This window comes from Lottia gigantea (assembly GCF_000327385.1).
Source record: "Lottia gigantea unplaced genomic scaffold LOTGIsca_68, whole genome shotgun sequence".
Lineage (NCBI taxonomy): Eukaryota > Metazoa > Mollusca > Gastropoda > Lottiidae > Lottia > Lottia gigantea.
Genome location: NW_008710315.1, coordinates 323,097 through 349,784, shown reverse-complemented (window position 1 = coordinate 349,784; position 26,688 = coordinate 323,097). Strand labels below are relative to the sequence as shown.

Below are 26,688 nucleotides of genomic sequence, written 5' to 3'. Positions count from 1 at the left end.
GTCTCGATCTTTCTTCAATAATTGTCTGCATACCTTTCACCTCGATCATCCAGCTTCAGACGTTTTCAATTTTTTTTTTATCAGAAAAGTAGGACTTTTTAACCGAGACTATATTTGTTCCACGGGCTGGATAATTGTGATGTAAGATAAACCATTAATTTGCTATCATCGCTTAATCTTTACTTAATTTGTCAGGGCACCGTACAAAATTGTGGTTGACATAAAATTGCGGAATCGATATAAACCGAGAAGAAAGAATAACAGATGTTTAGGATCACGTACTTGTCAATAACTATAACAAATGTATTAATTACTCTTTATTAAATGAATATAACATCATTATAAATGATTGAACACACATAAAAAATACTTTAAAGGAGGCATTTCTCATCAGTGTAGGGAAAGAAAGGACAAGAAACACAGTACCTTATTCTAATTGACAAGCGTGCTTCCAATAAGAACTTCAAAAAATATTTAGCATATTCAAAGTGAAGTTTCTTTCTAATATTTGCTAAGGTTGAACCCACATAAAACATATCTAAAGGAGGCATATCGTCAGTTATGAAAAAAATCGACTGATAAATGACACAAAATAGCGCTTTGATAAACGAATCTAATGTCACTATATTATGATCACTAGTATTATACTTCTTCATTTCATTGCACCTGATGATGACCATGTAATTTGTTGAAACGTTGTGTACAACCAAATCAAGGAATAGTATTCCATAGAATTGTGTTCCGATATTCAATCACTATATATGATTGAACACACATCAAAAATGTTCAAATAAAAGGGAGAATAATATGAATTGGGAAGCGTTCGTCTCATGCTAGCAACATGAAATTAAAACGATTTTCGGCAAGGTGAAGTTTCATATTAATTTTCGTATTTTTAGAGGACCGTGTTCGTCAAGTTGACAATGGTTCGATGAACTGTGTTTTGAGTTATTGCCCTTGATTTATTCAAATTACGGATCGATTAACCTTTAAAAAAAATCCCACATGAAATGCTGGGTAAAAATGTCCTAATATCGCTGCGAATAATTGAGGTACTTGTCCCTTTATTAAATAAAACTAACAGAACAATTATTGGTTAGTTGTACACATAATTATTAAAGACCAATATTTGTACCAATTCTTTAATAGCTTAAGAAAAAATGTACAGTTTCGTCAATTTTTTACTTATGTTTTTATCTAGTATAAAATTTAAATAAAAATTGCTATCGATTTCGTTTTGAATGAGACAAGGGGCATGAATCGAATTTATCGAAATTTCAATGCCTGTTTTATAATTGTTTTATTTGTATAATTGTCTGAGCTGCATCAATAGCAGACCAAATTTAATTTAAAATTCACAAGTTTTTGCCAATTCAATAAAGCTTATTGTTCTGAGAATTTTGCGGCAATGAATTCGATCTTGTTCTTTATTTCAATTCAAGTACTTTTGTATAGGCCTAGTTTTTTAATTGAAGTCAAGTTTTTTTCAGCAAAGATTTTTTCGGGCTGTTGTCCTTTTCGCCCTGTAATTTTTGAAGGTTGATTTTTCGACAAAGTTTTTTTTACGTTGAAATTTATTGAATAAGATCTGTAAATGCTGAAGAACGTTGGGGTATACGCCCCTCTCTAGTCCGCCTGGGGTACATTTTTTGATTTTCAAGTTCGAATTAAAGAAACCAAGTACAAGCGATCCTAACCGCAAAGCGAAATCCGAAGCAGCTAATGAACTTTTCACAGGTGGAAGTATATCAATCATATGTGAGCAAGTAATTGAAAAGAGGTATGAAGTGTCTATAAGAGTAAGCATTCCATATCTGACGACACATCAGTAGACTCGGCTTTATAAGACTTCAATGTAAATCGACGCACACTGCCACTGGTATCTGGATTTTATCCTTAAAAGGGACAGTTGCGCCATTTTTTTTTTACCAATCATACTCTAGTCTCAGGAACGGGAATATTGTTTAGCTAAGCTAATCAGTATAGTGTTCACATCTCACCGTCGAAATTTGAGCCTTCAAATCCATGTATGTCCATAATTATCCGCGTTTAAATATTAAAATGACGACTCGTCATTTTAAGCTACTGTGTGATATATAGAAAAGACATATATAGAAATAGTGAGTAAAATTCCTAGTTTGAAGTATTTTTACAGGAATTGTGTGATTTTCATACATTTCTACTACTTCTGAAAACTATTTACGCATTTTAAGACTTAAATCAACCCCCAAAATGCCGCACCAGTACCTTTAAATTCCATTTGAATTTCAATTATCTATTTACTAATTTTCCTGAATTTCATGCTCCTCATATACCACCTCACCCCCCAAATCAAAATTGAAAACCCCTGATATAAATGATACATGTATAATATAAAGATATGAGAATCATTTGTCAACTTTCGATAATATGTCACACTTTTTACCACAATAATGATATATTTATTTACAAATTTTCAAATTATTTAGTCATTGATTGAAAGCGCTTTGATACTGAAATTTCTGTGGCCGGGAGGAAGCATACCAGACTTGAACATCGGAAATATTATTTGAACAAATTTCAATATTTTATTATATTCTATTTTCTTTTTGATCGGTGTTGACTTTCTCATACAACGTGTAATCTCTTGTTTTGTCGATAATTCGAAAAGACAACACACACGTGCATAACTTTTTGCTTTTCCCACACAACTGGTTACAAATCAAGAAATTTGTGTCAGATTGTGTGAAGTAACGCGAAAAACGACGTTATTTGGGCTAGAAGGCACGGAGAACCCACAAAACGTCGCCGATGTTCAAACGCAACAGCTACACTAAACCCGCGATTTTTACGTAATCGTTCGTGAATTTATGACAGAAAAATGATAGAGCTACGATATGTACACGTTTCGTCTGACCTTTGACATTCCGTTAAGTTACACCTGGCTAAAACCGTATCTCGAGCACTGCGCGAGCTTATACATCACGACATTTAAATTCTGCGGGACAGCATTTGCCGTATGATATAACTTCCGGTCTTAAATCACCAGCATGTTAGGCCTCAAATTGTCCAAGATGAAAGAGTTTTCAGTAATTTTTTGTCAAACTTTAGTATGTTTGTTACATTTGTACATTTCGTGCTAATTTTGTCACTTGGTCCAAAATTTGGACAACTGCGTTACCTAATTAAAAGTGTCTACACGTTCGAGGCGAAGTTGTCACTAAGGGAACGACGAAGCGAGCAGAATTTTAAATTTTGTAATACTTTAACAACAAACGGAGAATTCATTGATTAATTACAGAAAATATCTTATCATTTTAAAATTGTCAAATACAAAATATTGTCAACATATCAGAATTTGCATGTAAAATGTACCAATATCATTTGCATTTGTATACATCATTATGTCAAGTATTTGTATATATTGTACACCAAAATATTTTGTATAAATGTCCTTATGTGCCATGTACATTTTTTTAACTAATTTTTTTTGCATCATGTTAAGAATTTGTAAAAATATGTATATGTTTCCATTACACAGTCATATTGTACATGTACTGGAAATCACAATTTGTCTTGTACATGGTTATTGTCATTATAGTATAGACCATGTACATATTTTAATATTTATGTTTTGCATCATGTTAAAAAAAATGCATTTATGGTGTTCCATGTTATGTATAAATGTGTTATGTTTTATTTTGTATGTACAATTGTTTCAATTACACATGATGTACATTGTCTGACTTTCTTATTTGGCTTGTAGATATTGATTTTCATTATTTTTTTTTATTATGGTAAATAATGAAATTATTATGCATAATATACATTTTTCATGTTTCATGAATTATAATTAATATTTATTTTACATGAACACATTATTTGCACCGTATATATCCAAATATATATGCATAAAGTTTTGATACATTTTGCATATCCACATGTTCACCCCCGCCTCCCACCAACCCCTACGCCTTATGTATGTATTAGATTATCATATAAATTTTCTAGTGTTATGTAGGGCATTTGTATGAATCATGTATACATACATCTTACATGTCTTAATGTAACTATTTCCCAGTTGCACACTTCAGATCTATTATTTATTTTAGCCTTTCTTCCCTTGCCTTTTGTATATATTAGACTTTTATAGACATATGCATTTTCATGCATAATAATATTGTGTATATTTTTTTTTAATATTTAAATTGTAATACCCTCGCTCTTGATCATTTATTATTAATTATTCTTTTGAATTATTTGTATATTGTTATTCTTTGAGTTTGTTATTGCTGATTTATAAATTGAATTTTGTTATTGTCTTTTTGCATTTTGAATTGCTTTATTGGACTCTGATATTTGGTACATTGCCATGGATGTTTATTACTTTGTCACTTTTTTGTCATTGCTGAACTGTATTTTGTGTATTTCACATTGTATTTATTGTATCTTGTGGATGTAAAATTGTATTTTGTTATTGTTAAATTTTGTTTACTATTGTGATAATACATTTTCTTTTTGTAATTATTAAATTGTATATTTAGAGTTATATTTCAGGCATATTCAATATCTGTCGGTCGTCTATTTATAAACAAAAGATGTGGTAGTATATATATATTATTAGTAGGAATATCAAAGTATAATGGATTTAGTTTGTATCTAAAATATTTGATAAGAAGCAAGCATCTGTGCATATATAAACAATAATATCAAGAACAATATATTTCACTGTTAAAATAATTCCCAATGCATTAATTATTGAGCAACGTAAAAATATATAAAGTGAAATTCGCTCTGTATGCATTGGAATGCTGGGATGGACCGCATAAATGTATGTCTATGCATGCGATAACATCCCATGCATCTAAATAGACACACTTTCATATGATAGCGTCATTTTAGGTATTACTCACATGTATGTCTATGCATCCTATAATAGCCCATTTGCATCTAGATACGACAGGATAACTTTGGGACCTTATGGCGTTTAATGTCATCGTTTAAAAGTTTCTTGTGAACTATTAAAGTCCCTAAAAACCGAAATCAAAGAGTGATCTAAAAAAAATCCATCAAAGATAGATTGTCATAACTGCCACATCGCAATTTGACAAAATATGATTGGAATCGTTTGCGTTTTTGATTTACACTATACAGTTCGCCGCAAATTACGTACGTTAATGTTTTACTTTTTCTTACCTGGACTGCAAGGAGCGCTGTCGTTCTGGCTTTCGCCTTTGATCTCACTGGAAACACCTAACAAGCTCTCGATATCATACGGTGATTTCTTCTTCAACGATAAATCCATCTTCTTTTTTCTACTTTCACTTTGCGTCAACATTAAATAAAAATATCCTCAAAGTATATTTTACAACGATTTCTTTTATTTGTTGTACAACGAGATGCTTAAGACCGTTGTCATTGCACTTAAGGTTATGTATTCAAAAGTTACGCAAATCCAAAATTACTATCACAAAGTCTTTGATTTTGCACTAATCATAAGTAAGATATCGCATGAAAGTTCCGATATAGATCACGAAGCGTATCCGAATATAAAACTAAATTGGCGATATTCCGATCTGAAAATGTGATTTAAACCTCGATAAAAGTTAATAATTTTAAAGTGTCGTGAAACAGTAGCTTTATTCTGTGGTATCAAATCGTTTCTTAAATCGTCATCGCTTCATTTGTTTATCTTTTCGTTTTATTTGTTTTAAAGAATCCGTCATTTGTCAAGAATAAGAAAGTTTGAAATTAATTGACAAGGCGTGAACCAATCCTGGCAAGCTAATGATTAAGCTCCGCCCACCTCTTTAGCCTTTCTGAAAAGAACGTGCCGAGTGTATGGCACGCGATACGACGTTAAAAGCTATCATTATATAAAGATAAATACAGAATAAGAAGCCTAGATGTCATTTTAATTTAAAGTCAACGCTTCCATAAAAGATTTCAAATTGACTGACTAAATAAATCTATTATCGGACTGAAATTTAAACCAATTAGGCATTTCTCGCCCACTTCTCGCCCGTTAGTTTCGTATCCAGTTTCAGTGAAAATTGGGATTCGGTTACCTTTTCATTCAGGGACACTTCAATTCTGAATTCGTGTCAGAAAAGAAAGAAGTTTTGTTCCCATGAATATATTCATACTAAAAATGTTGATTTTACGAAATGGAGGGGATCGTCTCAATATTGACTTCACGTAAATTAGACAATGTCTTCTTTAATAATGTTCAATTATTCAAAATGAATACGATATATTTTTACTTAGTGGCCCCTTTCAAATTATAGATAGAACAGATTTTGACATTATTTCGTAGGGTATGTAAGTACTAGCAAGGCCAGTGTATATTTTCTGCGAAGGTCTTGCCTTGAACCTCAATGTTTGGGGTTTGTTCAGCCAGTATATCTCAGCCTTACGTTTATCTTTATCAGTTTATCTTGGCCTAATTTGTAGACTGGTTCAACAAGCATATCTCAGCTCAATTTGTGGGTTAAATCAGCAACCACATCTCATACCAACTTTGGGCTGGTTAGGCAAATTTATTTCTGACTAACTTGAGGGACGTTTTATTAAGTATTTCTCAGCCTAACTCGGGGAATTGTTCAGCAGCCTTACCTGGTGGTTAACTCCTTAAATTTGGGACTGGTTCAGCAACTATACTTCACCTTAAATTGGGGATTGGTTCAGCACCTATACTTCCAACCTAAATTGGGGACTGGTTCAGGACCTATACTTCCAAAGTGGGGACTGGTTCAGCAACTACACTTCAGCTTAAATTGAGGACTGGTTCAACAACTATACTTCACCTTAAATTGGGGACTGGATTAGCAACTATACTTCACCTTAAATTGGGGACTGGATTAGCAACTATATTTCACCTTAAATTGGGGATTGGTTCAGCAACTATACTTCAGCTTAAATTGGGGATTGGTTCAGCAACTATACTTCAGCTTAAATTGGGGATTGGTTTAGCAACTATACTTCACCTTAAATTGGGGACTGGATTAGCAACTATATTTCACCTTAAATTGGGGATTGGTTCAGCAACTATACTTCAGCTTAAATTGGGGATTGGTTCAGCAACTATACTTCACCTTAAATTGGGGATTGGTTTAGCAACTATACTTCACCTTAAATTGGGGATTGGTGTAGCATCGATACTTCACCTTAAATTGGGGATTGGTTCAGCAACTATACTTCACCTTAAATTGGGGATTGGTTCAGCATCGATACTTCAGCTTAAATTGGGGACTGGTTCAGCAGCTACACTTCCCCTTAAATTGGGGACTGGTCTAGAAACCATACTTCGACTTAAATTGGGGACTGGTTCATCCAATATATCTTATTTCTAAAAATTGAAATTTCATGTGATATTTAAGTAAAAGATTGTTTTCCAAACGAGTGAAAGTAATTTGTTTTAAAACAAGTGAAACCGGGTTATAATTTTACAAATTATAATTTTACAAAATATGCAAAATAACATGTTATAAATTTACCAAAAAATAGGATGAAATTCATGTTATATTGATAATGAAATAACGAATGAAACCGTTACAATTTTACAAAAAAACTAGTAATTAAATACGAGTTATATTGATGAAAAAAACCAGCAAAATAACAAGTGAAACTAAGGTAATGATTTTACAAAAAAAAAACTTGAAATGAAACTCAAGTTATATTGAAATGCAAAATGATAAACCTTGGTTATGATGGAATGAAATTACAAGTGAGGGCCATTTTGTTATTTTACAAAAAGCTAGCATTGAAACTCAAGTAATATCGATGACAAAATATGCAAAATAACAAGTGCAACCCAAATCATTATTTTACTTAAAGCTAGCATTGAAGCTCAAGTAATATTGAAAACAAAATATGCAAAATAACAAGTGAAACATGTGTTATGATTTTATAAAAAAAATATAGGTATGAAACTCAAGTACTATTGATAACAAAAAATCACAAAATAACAAGTGAAACCAGCGTAATGATTTTACATCAAAATATGAATAAAACTCAGATTAAATTAATAACAAAATATGCAAAATAACAAGTGAAACCTGTGTTATGATTTTATAAAAAAATATAGGTATGAAACTCAAGTACTATTGATAACAAAAAATCACAAAATAACAAGTGAAACCAGCGTAATGATTTTACATCAAAATATGAATAAAACTCAGATTAAATTAATAACAAAATATGCAAAATAACAAGTGAAACCTGTGTTATGATTTTATAAAAAATATGAGTATGAAACTCAAGTAATATTTATAACAAAATTCACAAAATAACAAGTGAAACCAGCGTATGATTTTACATAAAAATATGAATAAAACTCAGATTAAATTAATAACAAAATATGCAACATAACAAGTGAAAGCCGGATGATAATTTCATGAAAAAAATAAAAATGAAACTCATGTAATATTCATAACAAAATATGCAAATTAACAAGTCAAACTCAAGTTATAATTCGTAAAAAAATCTTAAGTAATATTCATAACAAATTATGCAAAATAACAAGTTAAACCCGAATTATGATTTTTTTTTTTAAAAGAATGAAATAGATGTGTGATATTTATAACAAAACATGTAAACTGACATTGAAAATGAAATTTCTGTAAAAGTGCATGGTGTTCTTTAGTTTTTGGGTAACAATTTAACGAAAATTATGAATGAAATCGAAATAATATTCTTTTCACATATGAAACGTACAAATAAAACGAATGTTTAAAGCAATAGATTTAAAAATAAAAAAATATCCATAAATTACCAATGAAACTTAATTTTTTTTTACAAAATATGTCAAGTTACGATTAAAACCTAAGTAAAAGTTTCTAAAAAAGATATAACATAGAATAATGTTATTGCATTAATAAAACATAGATTTTAATTTTCAATTTACATTATTTCTTCATGTTTTAGAATCTGAGTCCATCTCGTTGCTTTCTTTCTTTCGGCTTACGGTTACACGAGTATACAAAAGTTAACGGTAACGATCATAACCAAATTTTTAAAGATTAATTTTAATCAGATTTCGGGATTCTTGATGCTGATCTGAAAGATAGATAGCTGAATTCGCTGCGTTATCAGAATTTAGACACGAGCAATTAAAACCAAATTACGCTCGTACTGTGGTATAAATTCATATTAACTAGAGAATTAATTGACCTCATTAATTACCGAAATTCTACTTTCAATTTATCTTTGATATCTTTAAATAGATTACTACTGGTGTTCCAATTAAATTATTTTCTGTTGGTTTTCACCATATTCTTCTGTAAGAATTTTGGTACACTCTGTCCTGCGAGGCAAAAATACTGGAATAGAATATTTCTGAAATTTTTCGGTATCATTCTGTTGGACTACTCTAATTAGTTTTTACCTCCCGACTCGAATTCATCTATTATGAATACGGAATTTTGACTTTAGTTTGACGTTGAACCAAAAAGAGTTAACGTAAAATCATTGATAAAATATTTCTCTTGTAAGAAATTTAAACTATAATTCAGTTTTCAGTTTGATCTTTATGGTTTCTGCAAATCTAGCAAACAGAGGCATGTCTAGATTATGACATTCTTTTCCGAAAAGCCTTCATTTTGAGTTCAAATATTACCGCTACTCCTAAAAAGAACAGAAACCTTATTTTAAATCAATTCTGAAAGGTTTCTGTTGATGGATCTTACAAATCTTGGATCTTTTCTGGAAATTAGTTATATGAATGGTAAGAATTTTAGTCCACTGTCTGAGGTGTCTTATCTTCATCATAACGGGCAGTATGCTGCTTTGAAGATCCCGAAATTGACCTTGTAGCAAGGTCGAATTCTAGGTAAGATACTAATCAAATATACTTAGCTTTGATGCCTTGGAATCAACATAATTGATAAACGGCTTTCAACATTATCATTGATTTTAGTTGATAAAATGCATATGTGTACTAAATATATTCATTTCGCTTCGTTCAACACACGCCGCTTCCATAAACGGCGTCTTTCTGAAATTTTTTCTTTCAGATTCTGTACCTGATTCAGAATTTTTGATTCGAGAAAATATACATTCGAATCCGATTCCAAACATAAACACACGGTATCTAATGGTGTCTAACCTGTCACCAGTTGCGTGTGGTTGCGAAAAAGAATAGCGGTCATACTCATAAGCTGTGAAATGCGTTCGGAACTATACGCAACTGGTAATAGCTATGGTGTTAAAGTCCTACTGATTCTACTGATACAAATAAAAGGACCTCTTGCACAAGCGAGCAATGTATTCGAAACGAGGAAGACAAGCAGCTATAATACAGACAAATTGGACAAAGACTGCCAGTGCTTATTTTCTTGATAATTACATGGAAAACATGTAAGTTGTATTCCTTGGAGTGAATCGGAGTATCGGAGACACCAGTAACTTCTATTTGCATCACTTAAATTTAACGTCTGAGTTTTGTGACATTTCAGAAAATATTTTACTTCAAATACGGGACTGCTATAATGGTTACACACTATGCCTAAAAATAATATCAATTCTGTTTGAAATAGTCGAATTCTGGTAGTTTAACCAGTGGTAGCGCCAGCCTTCCTAGACTGGGGGTAGAAATAGGGGGCAAACTGACTTAATGAGAGTTCTGTCGAGCCATACGAAACTATGTATGGTTCTTACATGGAGATAACACAGTATTACAAACCCACCTGTAACGCCACTCACATCGTCACTGGGTTTCACCAATAGCAATGGTGATGACTGTATAATTTTAACATGGAAAAACGCACAATCAAAATTTTCCACAAACGGTAGATAACTTCAATCTAAACTGAATATTTCAGACAACAGTTATCTCGTTACGCTTTATACACTGTGAGGTAAATGTTTGCCCTTTCTATTTCAGATTAATTTAAAGCTCACTTTACCTTTCAGCCGTCAGACACAAAATCGTTTAAAGGGACAGTATGCACAGATTTCATTATCAAAAACACTTTAGCACCTACCAAAAGCATAAAGTACTTTAAAAGTTAACGTTAACCTTTAAAATAGATAGGTGATAAAAAAAATTAACGGCAAGATTTTTTTAGATAAAACTTTCAGATAAGTTAAGGGACACATTTCTCTAAATTTTGGGTGGATGATTTTCATAAATTTTACCAAAATGAAAGCCCCCTTAAAGACTGTGTCATGGTACCCCAGAGTCAACATTTCCTCTTCCTAAAAAAGTGACTTAGTTCTGTGCGCAATTACCCATTTTGATAACGGCAGTTTTTCAGTTTTGAAAAGAAAGCAAAACTGGAGAAGGTTTGCCATTCAATCATGTTGTAAGGTCCGGTGACCTTGAATAAGTCATATTCATTTAAAATTTCAGTCTACCCGCTGAAAATGGGTACGGATAATAAATGCTAATAGGTTTGGCTAGCTACCGGTAGAAAGGATCCTCAACTGTGAACTTAAGTTGTTATTCTTGTAAAATATACTTGTTTCATTTCTTTCTTGCTTATCTTCAGTTGCCTGTTGGTATGTAAAGATGCAGGGCAGATCAAACACCTTTTTCGCCCACATCCAGTTTTTCGACGACTGTATAACGGTATAAATAACCTCTTAATATAATATATAGACTCGTATATATCCATTCTGCCAACACGTTTCCGTATTTGTTATCGTCTGCTTGTTTGTTCTACTGACGTCAAAACCACAGGGCCCAGAAAACACTGTTTTTACTGCAACCAATACCTAAAACTAAGTTCCGATTTGTATGAAATTGTGGTGTAAATGGAATGAAATGAAATGAATGGAGTTTTAGGTAATACTCTCCAGCACCCAATTAGGCTAATGGCAATATCCTACTCTTCCAACTGCCTGGGAATCAAAAGTTGAATTTTGATCCTCTTCCTATCATTGTGAAGCAGAATTCGCCAAGCGTTGGATTGTTCACCCACCAACAGTGAACTTGACCTGGGATTAGACCGTCGTGAGACAAGTTAGTTTTACCCTCTTTCGACACTTTCCGTCGAGGGCTCTGATTGGCTGTATTCTTTGGCGTACAATCTAATCAAGTCACCGCATTCCGTGATACTAAATAGGTCACAAGTGCAGTCAAGGTAGCAGTACTGAGTTCGTAATAGTTTGGTATTGTGAATATGCACATCGGTCCTGATGAGTTGGTCTACTCCTTCGTCAGATCAAGACCCATCCCATTTCCAAACCAGTTGTCCTGATGATGTTTTCGTGACTTAATAAGTTTCTTGTATTTATAAATATTTTCATCAGTTACCTCCCTTGAACTATAAAATTCCACCAGTTTAATCACTATTTTACTCTTACGGACACCTGATACCACTTCTAATAATGAAATATTTCCCCATTTCTCATATGAATAGTTCATAATCTTTAAATACCAATTTAGCCTATCAGAAAAACGGTTATTTTAAATTTCGAGTTCTATTTTTTCTGATCGTTATTACTTGGGTTTGTTATACAAGCAAATAACAAGCAACGGTTTCATTGCATTTCTTTTGTCTATATACAATTCTAGCAGACGATATCAAGAATTTCGTGTCCCTGTGGTTTTTATTTGACTTTCATTCATTGACTTTCCTATTGTCATGTCATGGCATTTCAGCCAATCAGATTCTTAGTTATCCTCTCTCGGAAAACCATGGAAACCAACCGATAAATTTCAAACACAAAAATTGAACTTTGGGAAACAAAATCATTGCTTATATATATGTTTCAAAGCCATATTTTGGATAAATTTCACAAGTGTCTGCAAATACAGTTAAAACATTTAAAATTGCAACCTCAAAGCTTGCTTCGAAGGAAAATAATTTATCGGATGGTAATCTATTGCATTATTTTCTTTTCGCACGGCGTTAGAATTTCATGATAGCCGACAAATGCCGGTAAATAGTGGTTTTGGGAAGGAAAAAAAGGTTTGTACTAATTTGTATCATTCATTTGGGTTAAATAATTAGTTGTCCAGTAAGGTAGTGAAATTTCAGTCATTTTTTATGTCTTTAATTTGTGTTAGGTCATGTTTTGTCCTAAATGGGGTGATGTAATAATGCCTAGAAGGGATTGTCCGAAAGAGTTCTATTTTGGTCTGTCGCTATTTTATTATTTTGACTTAAAATTGTAAATTTGAAAATTTCTATCTAGGTGACGCAAAGAATACCTCCTGTTTAATGTCGTGGATCTGAACCATGAACCACGATATGGTATTGCTCTACCAATGCCCTTCGTTGTATCTTAACACCAGACCAATCCCGTCCCAACTCAGACATAAAACTAGATTTCATTTATTCATTTTCATGTAAATTTGGATTCAAACCGGTTTTTGATGCCAGGGATGCACGTGGGAAGAACTGACATGAAAAAAGCTGTTAGTCGTTTTGATGAGACATTAAACCATGGTCTAATGTGCTAAAGGCTGTTCACGTTAAATCAAATTTCAACAAATGAAAAAAAGAAAAGCTAATGCCACAGTTCAACAATTGTTTTTTCATTACACACGGCATAATGTTGTCCTTCTTCATTTGCCCAATCAGGTGCAGGAAAATAGGACGTAAAACCCGTTACATTAATGTCATTTCCCCGGCACCCCGTGCCCATCTCATGTTCATAACATTGTCCGACTTCATTGAGACATAGGACATCTAACTACGAATACACGATAGATACGATACGCACTATCAGTCCAATGTGCCAACAATTGTTACCTAAGATGTGGTCAAAACTATTTTTCAATTCAGGGAAATTTACAAATGTTACGCTAATATATCTGTTTTGTTGGAGCATCACGTTCATTCAAAATCAACAAATCGTGACCTAAATGACCTACATGATATTATCATCTATTACTACATTGCCCCTGTTTAAAGAGATGGCAGCTGCGATGGCTTAGTGACTTATATACTCGCTCACCTGAAGGTCCAGAGTTTTACCCCGGCATGGGTTGAGATAAAGCCTTGGATATTCATCTCGGATTTTCCTGCAAGAAATGCAGGTCGGAGGGGTTGACATGGAAAAGCGTTTGATTGGCCAACTTCCTCGGAAAAATTTCTTATTGGCCCAAAGATGGACAAAATGTATATAAAACTCAATTCCTTTCTGTTCAAAGGGTCGACCATTCCACCAGGAGGATCTGGGAGCAACTTGATCTTCAATGACTGGTAGTAGGCTATCTTGGAGAATCTGGGGCCCTACAGAAATACAGTAATCTGATTGGATAATGAAACTTAAAGGGACAGACGCGCCAATTTTTTTACCAATCATACTTTAGTCTCACAACAGTAATCTTTTTGTCTAAGCCAATCAGTAATAGTGTCACAGCTCACCGTCGACATTTAAGCCTTCAAATTCATGTGTGTCCAAAATTAACCACGTTTGAAAGTTAAAAAAGACGAGTCTTACATTTCTAGTACTTCTGAGCACTATTTGCATATGTTCAAGATTCACCCCCACCCCCCCCCCCCCCCTAAAAATGGCCCTTTAACACTATTTGGTTTTAAGTTTTCGGGACTAAGGCCCCAGGTCAATAGGTGGATTTAGTCGACCTGAGTGTACTGCTTATTGATAAAAAGTTGTCACCCGCGGCACATGTTCTACTTTCTAACAATCAAAAGATATCGTCGTCGACCTATACGATACGAACACCCGGTTGATCTTAGTTGCTACTGGGGGGTCGAAAGCTTCAACCAGTCCGACTCTCGGAAAAACTGGCCGAATTTTTCCTAACTTGAGGACATTTTGAACCCTCGGCATCTATTCACCAAGCAGTCGACAATCCTACTCGCTACCGACTAAGCTATTCCACTACCACAAAAAGACAGTGTTCCAAAACATAGTTCGAAAATTGTGGAGAGGGGTATCCTGTTCCCAATCCTTTTCATAATGTATCTCTATCTATATATATATATATGAATAAAATATTGTTTACAAAAAAAAAAGTTCGAAAATTGATAACCCCTTGAAGGAGATTCATATTGCCTGGCGAGGGCCTTAATTCTTGGCGACATATTTCAAAAATTATACTGATGAAATCATTTATATACGCCTTTTCAAATTGCATTGCTTGACGTTAAAGATTAATAGACTGTGTTAATGGAACAAAGTGAACGTGGCAAAGTGATTTTATTCGTTTGTGACGACCACCTTGGAATAAGGGCCATATGGTAGGTAGAATTGTTTCAAATTATGTGTAACACAGACAAAATCAAGTCAAAGCCTCGTCAATTTCACGTCAAGACAATCGCACGTCAATATGGCAATGACACCATCTCTAAAATGAGTCATAGTGCAACTCAATTTTTTCGTGTTTAAAATACACTCTGATGCTCATCACACCATTTCATAGTGCATGTGTCAAATACATAATGCGTTATCTTGTCAATTTGAAACGAGTTTTCCCGGTAAATTACTTACGAGTATATAGAGCTTTATTTAAAGTGGACTGAAAGAAGACCCATTTTCTTGCAACTAATCAATACAGCTCACGACATTCTTACGTGGCATTTACGACATAGCGATTAGTAACTACGTATGGTCGCGAATATGAATAACGATCAAAAATTTCGAACACGTCACTAATCGCGAAATATTATGCATCATCACATAAAGCCATTCGTGATAATGACGTCATCAAACACTTGGTTTAAGTGGAAATTGCAGGTACCACAGACTCCTGATTGAAAATCGAAATGGTGCAAATTGATGCTATCAATGTACCACATACACATAAAAGATTTCGAAAAGCTCTTTAAAATCCCTTTAAAACCCCCAAAGATCAGACCATATCATATCAGTAAGATATCAACTACAATATAAACCCACTTTTTGCGATAAACAAATTATCAGCTGATCGAGATAGGTGAATCATTTTACGGCTGGTGGAGGTAGGGTTTACATGTACGTAATAATATTAACGTAAATGTTTATTAATCGTTAAGCGACATTTAAGAATATAAATCACATTAAATAACGGACCTAAAAAAGGATAATACCTCTAAGAATAGACATAAATTTTTATAGTCTCAAACTTGGGCGATAAATGTATATATTCATCAGTTGGAATTACCATGGTGTCATGACTAAAGAATATAATCTCTATATAAGACGGTATATCCATTAAACTAAATAATTATTTAAAAATGTTTCTAAGAATGTTTCAAAATTACTATTACTCCAAGGTTTAATGAATTACAAATTAATTTTATGGATTTATTGAATATTTACATTAGCTATTATTTTTTCCATTGGACTAATACAAATTCGTGTGGCGTTTATATCACCATAAACGTCATTGCCTCATGACCAAAACATTGACGTAGTAAATGTAACTAATGACGTCGTTATTCATTGACGTCATTGTATCAAATAGACGATCTCCGAAGTAAACAATCAATCAACAATCGGTAGTCCCAAACGTTTAAACGTAAAGAAATATGCCCTACTTAAATTCATACAAAAGTCTTGTATCAAATTAGAATATCTTGAAAACGTAAATATAAACAATACCCTATGGCTGTTATGGTCGTATATGCATTTATTCAATTTTCCAGCCAACCTTTGCCCTGATATACGACCATAACCGCCATATAACAGTGTATTGCTTAAATAGAGATATACTGTTTTATAGTTTTGACTAAAATTGATTTTAGGGATAGAAAGTCCCGACCTGTCAATCAAATAATGACGTCGTAATGTATCCAACCAATCAAATCATCGTCGTCTGTAAAGACACAAGGTCAGTCTGCCGTCACGTCGCCATCTTGTTCCACATCAAAACAAATCGACGTCGAAGGGATTTTTATGAATTTCTTACATTATTAATGACCTTAAATGCTGACATATCCAAGCACACGTTTATCTTCTTAATTCACCCTACTACTAAAATTACAAACTGATAACTGATGTTACTAATGGATTTCATTAATTATGAAGCGTGAGGAAACAAGACTCCGAGACAGCGTGAGAGAGTAGTGGAGTGGAGAAGTTGATGTCAACAAACACAAATCGGTAATTATTGCTTGAGTAAATTTGTAAAAAAATCATTTGACTCTCGAATCCTTGACTTGTTTTTTTGACATGCAGATTGCGCGACGTTAGTATGATTAGTGTCGCTTTCGACTGTGGAGTCGAGTTTGATCTCTGACTTAATTTTAGTCTACTAAATTTAGTGTCTTGTCTTAACTTGTCACAGAAACTCATTCTAAGTTAAGGGTGGCATTCCTGAAAAGATAAATAATAATAAATTTAAATTGAGAATATATTTTTGGCTTACTTACATTAGGCCTCAAAGATCTGTATTATGGGCGATATTATAGCATAGGCCTACCCGTGACGTGTGTAGATCTAGGTCTATCAAAATTTTCTTGGTCTAGCCTAGGCCGAGTTCAACTCAATTAGTTGTTTTGAACTTTGTTTTTTTATCTACATAACAGTCTCTAGGCCTATGAACGGTCTTTTACTTAATTAACCTACGGAAGACCATTATTATGTCTAAGTAGTGAGATAAAACACGAGCCTTGACAAGTCAAGACCAGAGACTAAATTTAGTAGAGGACTAAGAGATCGAATTTGACTCCACCATCGAAAACTACTCTATTCATGTCACAAAAACAAGTCAAGGATTCGAGAGTGAACTGATTTTTTTTACGAATTTACTCAAGCAATAATTACCGATTTGTGTTTGTTGACATCAGATTCTCCACTGTACTAGGCCTACTCTCTCACTCACGCTGTCTCGGAGTCGCCGGTCCGTTGTTTCCTCACGCTTCATAATTAATTAAATCCATCAGTAACATTGATCAGTTTGTAGTTTTAGTAGTAGGGTGAATTAAGAAGATAAACGTGTGCTTGGATATGTCAGCATTTAAGGTCATCCACACACATTTATAATATAAGAAATTCATAAAAATCCCTTCGACGTCGCTTTGTTTTGATGTGGAACAAGATGGCGGCGTGACGGCAGACTGACTTTGTGTCTTTACAGACGACGATGATTTGATTGGTTGGATACATTACGACGTCATAACTTGATTGACAGGTAGGGACTATCTATCACTATAATCAATTTTAGTTAAAATGGACTAAAATCAAATTTTGAATTAAAACTAATTTTGAAGAATACCACTTTATTTAAGTTAAAATCGAATTTTAACTAAAATCAATTTTAGTGATTTTAAGTTAAGCCGCCGAGAATAAGGCCACAGGTAATTCCACCGCTGCCGTTCCGCTTTTGTAGCTGAAAGATTAAGCCATGTTTTTTGTCGATTAAATATGAATTGCAATCCCTTGTCTGTTTACAAAAAATTAAACTATCTTTTGTGTCGTTTAATCCATTGTTATTTTTTCTAATTTCAGAATATGGAAACCAAATCAGGAAGTCGTTTGAAGTCATTTTGGTTATTTTTGGCCAAAATAGCCTTGGTAACATTAGTACAAGAAGAATCAACCAAAACAGAGGAACAAGAAAATACAGTCACGGCTGTTTCACAAGAGACTGATGAGTTATCCAAGACCCATCTGCCAAATGAACTTCCAACCATAATAGACATTAAAAGAGCAATTCCTAGTCACTGCTTTCAGTCCAATGTTATCACCTCAATGTACCATGCGATGAAGGACGTCGTATTCGTCATAGGACTTTACATTTTGGGAGAGCTTCTGTTGACGTATCTTCCTTTCTGGGCAGTTCTAGTCACAGCACCAGTGTTTTGGTTTGCTCAGGGAACAATGTTTACAGCACTATTCGTGATTGGTCATGATTGCGGACATGGTTCGTTCTCGAAATACGATCTGTTGAACGACACTGTGGGTACTGTTATGCATTCGTTTCTGATGACGCCCTACTACGGATGGAAGGTGTCCCATAAGAACCACCACAAAAACACTGGAAACATTGACAAAGATGAGGTTTTCTACCCAGTAAGGAAAAGTTTGAAAACTCCCGGCAGAGCACTTCCAGGCTTTGGACTTGGATTGGGCTATTTTGGATATCTTGTTTTCGGCTATAACCCACGACCAGTTAGACATTTCAATCCTTTCGAGAAAATCTTTTCCAAACATGTCCTCGGATGCATCCTATCTCTAGTGACCCTTACGGTTTGGAGTTCCTACGTGTACCAGTATTACATGATCTTTGGGTTCTTCCGATTATTCTACCATTATATTGTGCCTTTATTCATCTTTGCTACCAACACTGTTCTTATAACATTTCTGCACCACACCGAAGAGGAAATTCCTTGGTACTCCGATAGCAAGTGGGACAACGTTCGTGGACAGTTAAGCTCCGTTGATCGTCACTATGGAATCGTCCACGATATTTTGCACAACATCACCACCCATCAGATACATCACTTATTCCCAAAGGTTCCTCATTACCATCTTGAAGAAGCAACTAGTCATTTTAGAGCAGCATTTCCAGAACTAGTCAATATCCGCACGGATCGAACATTTCCAGCGTTCTACCGAATGTTCAAGAAATACGTCAAACAGTGTGTCATTCCGGACAATACTCATGTACATATTTATACATAATTTTATCAAATGTTCCACCTACTGCCAAATGTATTGGATGTAAAATTTAAGTAGAGCTATTTGCAATCGTGTAACATTTTTCGTAAAATTGGTTGATCATACGAAGCTGCATATCGTTCTTCCATTGAAATAACACACACGAACGTAAAATGCTGAAATATTACCCCAAAGCTTTCAAATCACATTTAAAAGCCATTTCCAAACCTTTAAATATGACTTAAAGGCTTAGTTAAAATATTATTGCCTTATTCATAATTCGGCTGACAATCGAGGAAGAGATTCAAAATGATTGTGAACTACGTTAGTGTGTGTTATTTCCATGTAAGAACCATACGTAGTTTCATATGATTGGTTGATCAAACGATTACCGATGGCATCAACAAAAGATACATAATTTTATTGAGATATGATTGAATGTAATTATTATTTAGTTGTAAAAAACTAAATTAAATAAATTTTCTTATTTTGTCATAATTAAGCTACATATGGCAATTATTTTCGTCTGTTTAAGTTGAAGGGGCAATATGCTACTTACATATATGTATACATATGATCAATCTGAATTTGTTTGAAAGGGGTTAATTAAAAACGGAGCGTACTAACTGTCAAGCAGTTTAAATCCAGTTTTAGCGTTTGGCCCTGTAATGGTGGGGATATATTTTGCTCTACAATTCGACGTGGATAAAAAAAATAGCGACGTTAAAGTGTTTACGTAAACCTTTTAACTAGATTTGATGATCTAATATTAATGGCAAGATACCTTTATTCATGACGATGACGACACACGTGTAATTTGTGTTTAAACATTATGTGTTTAATATTTTATTAAAGAAGTGTGTTAATATAATATTGTCATGTGTTTGTGATATTTACGTTCTATATCAAAGATACTTTTAAGTTAAAACTTTCAGATTAGTAAAGGGTCACATTTCTTTAGATTTTGATGTGTAGTTAAGCAAAAAAGTTTGAATAAATCAAAATACCCTTATCCTTAGTATACTGAAAAAGCAGAAATCACATATAAACAACGAATTTATTATAACCGGTAAAAAAAAAACAGAATAGTGTATTACAAAAAAAATTGTCGATGATTTGATTTTTATTATTGGTTGGCATTTCCTGTTGTGCTTTTAATACAAAAAAATATATTTATTAAGTTGTTTCTTTTAATATGAAAATATGTGTATAATCGTTTTTATGTCAGAAAAGATTTTAGTCTTCCACTTCTGATTTTGCTTGTGCTGGTGATGGTGATCCCACTGCTTGTTTGTGATGATCTCAAAAGAAACTACTATTTCATCACATTTCTAAACCTTTAAATGTGATTTAAAGGCTTAGTTGAAATATTATAACTTTATCAAAAATATGGCTGCAAACTATGTTCGTTTGTGTTATTTCCATGTAAGAAACATACGTAGTTTCGTATGAAATGATCTATCAGATTAATAAGGCTCTGATTTATCTCCTGTAATTTGCCTAGCTGTATCTGTTTGACTCTGGGAATGGTACTATAACAGTATGCAAGTCCTGTTGTCATAGGTAGCAACCCTGATGCTCGTTCAAAGCCCGAAACGGCATGTCTGCCTCATATATGCATGATATTCTGTGATTGTCTACCGGAATCATATCATCACGTAACAATAGTACTAGTGAAGCATGGCCATTATTAGACTCATTAGTCTATTAGTGTTATGTTGTACAGCGCCTGGACCGGTTGAACAGTGCATAGATGACAAAGACGTCGACTGCAAATGGAAATTTTGAAATTCGATGCTTTAAGTATCCCCAATACATATGGAAAGTTATGCACATATTAAATTTGCCTTGGTTCAATAAACAAAGCATAATGAACAGAGTGTTCTGTTAACGTGTCATATCAAAAAGCATCTGAAAGCAGGCGATACATATTTTATTATTTATATAAATGATGACAACTGAACACAGGGATATTAATTGGAATCCAATTGTGGTGATCTGCTCAGATCTATAAAATCCTTTTTGAAGGCTACAGAAAGAAATTAAGTTTACAGGTAAAGTATAGAAATTTTTGTTTTACAAAAACTGAAAAGGATACTACCTCTTAGAATGGAGATAAAATTTAATGACTCAAACTTGGTCAATAAGTGTATATATTCATCAGTTGAACTTACCAGGTGTCATGACTAAAATCGAATTCTTATATAAAACGATATATCCATTAAACTAAATAATTATTGAAACACACTTCTAAGCATGTTAAAAAATTACTTAGTTTAGCGAATTATTACTTAGTTTTATGGATTTATTGGATTATAGAGAGATTCTGTTGTATAGTTCTGACACCTAGTTAGTCCATTGATGAACAAAGACTCATTTTGACAAAGTTTAAAATTTTCAATTTTTTGGTACCTTTAACCTTGTTGTGTTTGTTCCTATGGATTATGGCTCCCGCCCATGATCTAACAAAAATGTTCTGCAACATAGTTCTGATTTATAGTTTTTACAATGAAATAAGAAAGAACAATTTTTATACAAGAATAGCAACTTACGTTCAAGAGGATTTTGTTACTACCTTACTTTTTACAAATTCACGAGGATCCTTTCTACCAGTTGATTTTTGGTCAAACCTCTTGGTATTGATCTTCATCGGATTATCCTCACTTACAGCTGGGTCTATATAATAAACAGAAATAACAGAGAAAGTTATTCAAGGCACAAGCAAACAAAGATTAGAACCCATGACCACGGATGCTCGACATAACCAAGAATATCAAAACAAAATATCGAAAAATCCTCACAATGTAATAGGCTATTCTAGTAAATATTTCTTAATTTACAGAAAAGAAAATATTGCGTGGACAAAATGGAGCGGCTGAATAGCCTTGTGGTTGTCCTATTGTTACCATTACTGTGCTTTTTTCATCAATATCGGTTGGAAAGTGTTATTTTCTCCCAGATGATTAACTTCGCAGACATTCCAAAAGATATGGAAAAAATTTATCATGGAACCAAACCAAGTTTGATATCTTGTGGAATTCATTGCCTTAAGTTCCCGCGTGCATTTTCTTTCGTCGTCTGCAGAGATTCCAACAACACAATAGATTGTTATTGCACTGCCGTAACTGACTTTTATCATTCAAGTACAGATAAATCCTGTTCGGTGTTTACAAAGGTATGTTTGCTATACATCCTTTTAATCCAAAAGTTGCAAAAACCAAATTTCAGTGCATACAAATCAAATTAAGAATATTTCGAGTGGCCCAGAAAACGAAACGATTTTTTTCTGACAAGAAGTTTTTAAAAGGCTGCTTTTTCAAAGTGAATCAACCTATTAAGCTAAAATGTGATGAAAAAATGTCTTAAATCTCAATGATTATCAGGTCAAAATACGTATTTGATACTTATTGAATAATCCTGAATTTAAAAGTTCCATCGTTTTTTCTTGGCCAACCGAAAAAAACCGACGATTCTATATCTCGGAAAAGACTTCTGACATGTTGTTATGATGTCTCTTTTTACAGATAATACCTTTTTATGATGTCTCTTGTTACAGATTGCATCTTTTTATGACGTCTCTTGTTACAATTTGATGTCTCTTGTTACAAATTGCATTTTTATCTGATGTCTCTTGTTACAGATGACATCTTATGTCTCTTGATACATCTTAAATCTTTTTATGATGTATCTTGTTACAGATTGCATATGTTTATGATATCTCTTGTTACAGATTACATTTATTTATGATGCCTCTTGTTACAGATTACATCTTTTTATGATGTATCTCGTTACAGAATTTAACTTTGATATGCTGTCTCTTGTTACGTGTTACACCCTTTTATAATGTCTCTTCTTCAATCACGATTCTGCTTTTTGTTACAGTTTTAGCCTGTTGTTACAGATTTCATCACTGCCCACTGGCTAAATGTATAGGATTCTGGCTTTTTTTTTTAATTTTAGACAACATTGTATTCACAAATAAACGTAAAAAGGATTTAGGAATAGGCTTCCGCCCTTTAACCCATCTCCTGATAATTTTCATATGTATAATACATAATGTTCAAATAATATAAATAATGTAATATAACCTAATTAACATAATATAATACATAACGTATACAGATATCGCTATATCCACCCTAGATACTCTGAGATCAAAGGTGGATTAATGTAAATACTAAAAACGTTATGAAAATAGAGGGTAATCATCAATCACTTTTATAACTTTAGATTGATCAGGATCATTTTGGACACCGTGTAACAAATTAGATTGGAGTAGATAAAAGGTTTATAGATTTGTATCGTACATCTGAATGTCAGGAACAATTTAGAAGAAAATGTTCTGAATCTTCAGTATGCCCACAAAGGCCCGCAAGGTTTATTCTGGCGTTATTTATCTTAATGAGAAAAGTCGTCGACAAAAGAGGTTTATCGAGATGGTTTAAATTAGTTATATTATTTTTGCAAATTGAGAATATTGTGGTGACATTTCTGGAGAGTAATTTTATACTTGATTTATTTATCAGATACCGGAAGTTTTAATTTCTGGTTCGCAAATTGTAGGCTTAGAAGCAATGGAGTTGAAAGCCAACAGGCTAGAAGTTTCAAAAGGTACGAAAACCATGGGATAAGGTCTCGTTGCCACGCTTGGAGCTGTTACCAGTTCTAGTTTATCTTGAGGTTGTATCAAATACTGTAATGACTATGTAACTTTTATTTCAGCCCAAGTGTAAAAACGATGGATATTTTGATGGAAGAGTATGTAACTGTAAGGACGGTTTCATAGGATCTATGTGTGAAATAGAGGTGAACTCCAGTTCATGTAAGTATGTTCTAATACTGAGAATGCAGCTCAATCAGTCAGGGCATCTTGATTTCAAGTGCTTGGTTAAAGGGACGTTCCGCTTTTTTTGTAAAAGGTAAAAATCAAAAACGGTGTTATTATTTATACCTGAAAATATTTCTCAAATATGCTATTTATATCTGTGTATCTTCTTCATCAAACTGAATTTGTTTTAAAAGAGTTAATTAAAAACTAATTGTTAATTTAGCAGTTTGACCTTGTTTTGGTGTTTGCCTATGAATGGCTCTATATATTTAGTTGAAACCTTTAGAATACGTAGAAAACATATTTTTTTAGAATTATGCGTTTATTTTACTCAAATTCGTCGCGTAGATTTCAAAAAGCATAACGAACTTAAAAACCTTACGTAATGTATTTAAATATTTTTGGCGTTTTAAAATTAACGGCTGGATTTTTTTTATTTATAAGTGTACATTTTTCTCTAGATTTCGGTGTATAGTTTCACAAATTTTAGCAAAAAAATATCCGACATACAAAAACTCTCATAATTCCAGTCAACCCAGCTGTAAATGGGTACTGTTAATCCGGGAAAGATCAATGCCAAGAGGTTTGGCCAAGGACCAGCTGGTAGAAAGGATCCTTAACTGTGAACCCAAGTTGTTATTCTTGTAAAATATAGTAGTTCTTTTTAGACAAATGATTTCTATGTTTTAGGTCAGAACGAGAATGTAAGAATCGTCGATCCTATGACTACAGCTGCTTTACAAGACGTACTTCGTGGTAAAGGAACATTAAAGCAACAAGTTCATGTTGATAACCTCGATATTATCTATAACACTTTCTTCTTTTCTACATCTGACCACGGTGGAATTTCTGAGTCCATAGAACATCTTGAAATAGATATCCGCAATCGTTCCAATTCAGAAGTGTATCGTACTCATCGAATGTTTATGGTAAGCAACGAAATGGCGACGTTACGTCTTGGATTTGGTACTGCAAACGTAATGGAGATGGCAACAGAAACCAGTAATGTACAATTGAAGGGGTTAATAAACGAACGAATAGGTTTCACAAATATCGTATGTTTAGATGTGAAGAATGGCCAGGTTGTATCCGGTTCTGCTAAAGATTGCTTTCGGGGTGTTTTAAAAGGATTTGCGCCGACTTTTGCTGAATACTCACATCATAGAGTCGATTCTGTACAACTTAAAAACAATGAACTATTTTTTAAATTGATGTCAAAAATGGTGAGAAGAGAATCCAAAACGGAATACGCTAGTTATCCGGCACAGTCTGGCCATCACCGAATAAATAGTCGTGGTATTTCGAGTCACATATACTGGAATATTAACACAAATTCGTTGTCTAAATGGATAAACTTTGAACTACCAAATTATATTATATACTTGGACACAACTTGGCACCTTGCCTACTCTAACGACTTGTTTGGTAATCCAAATTACGGTTTCTTGGCATACTTGTATGATTCAGTTGTGGGTGGGAAGAGAGTACGAGTTGCTGTTGATGGCCGAATTTACTCTGTATCAAATACACATTTGAACCACGAACACATCACAGTGTGTGTAACTGACGTGTATAACGAAGAAGCTTGGACACAGCAAAGACCAGTTCAAATACGACAAGAGGTTTCCACCGACGGCGATTACAGATTGTGTTCTTTTCAATCGGAATCAGATTTGGAGACGTCGAGTTCAAGTGGATTGGATAAAGTTACGTGGTTTGTTGAAAATCGTTGTTGGAAGGAGATAATCAAGTTCGGTTATGACAAAACTGTCGTTTCAGGAACAGTGCAAGAGTTATTTCAGGTAGCTTCATCCGGTAAATCCCTGAGAATTGTAGTGGCATCATCATCAACCAAGCTGGAGATCATTGATGTGAATATAGTGTACCTGTTCAACGGCAGCCGAGTTGTTCTAGATTCGGGTTCTTTTGGCATCATAGATCAAACAAACGGCAGAGACCTCACATGCCTCCAAAAGTCATATTCTTTTTATTCCGACGGAATGTTGGAATATTCTATATGGCCTGCAAGTAGAAGTTCGCCGGTACTAAGACTTTATGTATCTAGTTATACCTATATAAAAGTTTTGAGCGAATACTAATAATATTGTCTTTCAATCTCACCACTTTTATGTTGTTTGAAATTGGGTCGTTTTTAAAACTTCTCCTACATGTACAGAGCAGTCGTGCTGCTGGGTTTCTGGTAAATTATTTTTTCTTCTCATGCAACTAGTTGCTTAAACTGATTAATATAATTATGGTTTGGTGTTGTTTTGATCACCAACAATGCAAAGCAGCGGCTCCATCAGATTAATTGAGATTAGTTTAATGCCGCTGTCTTGTCAAAATTGCCCTCATTGGACCCTGTATGGCGTTGCCCGTATGCA

The 26,688-nt window shown here is 33.7% G+C and overlaps 3 protein-coding genes across 3 annotated transcripts; all 3 read left to right on the top strand.

Moving 5' to 3' along the window:
- Positions 1-6,794: 6,794 nt before the first annotated feature.
- Positions 6,795-7,331, top strand: LOTGIDRAFT_130191 (hypothetical protein; the record flags this gene model as incomplete). Its single annotated transcript, XM_009065138.1, has 1 exon — positions 6,795-7,331. A coding segment is annotated over one exon (537 nt), but the record flags the coding sequence as incomplete, so codon positions are not given.
- An 11,164-nt stretch (positions 7,332-18,495) lies between these two features.
- LOTGIDRAFT_74451 (hypothetical protein) lies at positions 18,496-19,485 on the top strand (the record flags this gene model as incomplete). The annotated part of the gene is made up of 1 exon (XM_009065120.1): positions 18,496-19,485. A coding segment is annotated over one exon (990 nt), but the record flags the coding sequence as incomplete, so codon positions are not given.
- A 2,857-nt stretch (positions 19,486-22,342) lies between these two features.
- LOTGIDRAFT_167633 (hypothetical protein) lies at positions 22,343-26,403 on the top strand (the record flags this gene model as incomplete). The annotated part of the gene is made up of 3 exons (XM_009065137.1): positions 22,343-22,651; positions 24,199-24,298; positions 24,995-26,403. The coding sequence occupies 3 exons, from the start codon at positions 22,343-22,345 to the stop codon at positions 26,401-26,403; spliced, it is 1,818 nt and encodes a 605-aa protein (XP_009063385.1).
- Between the last annotated feature and the right edge of the window lie 285 nt (positions 26,404-26,688).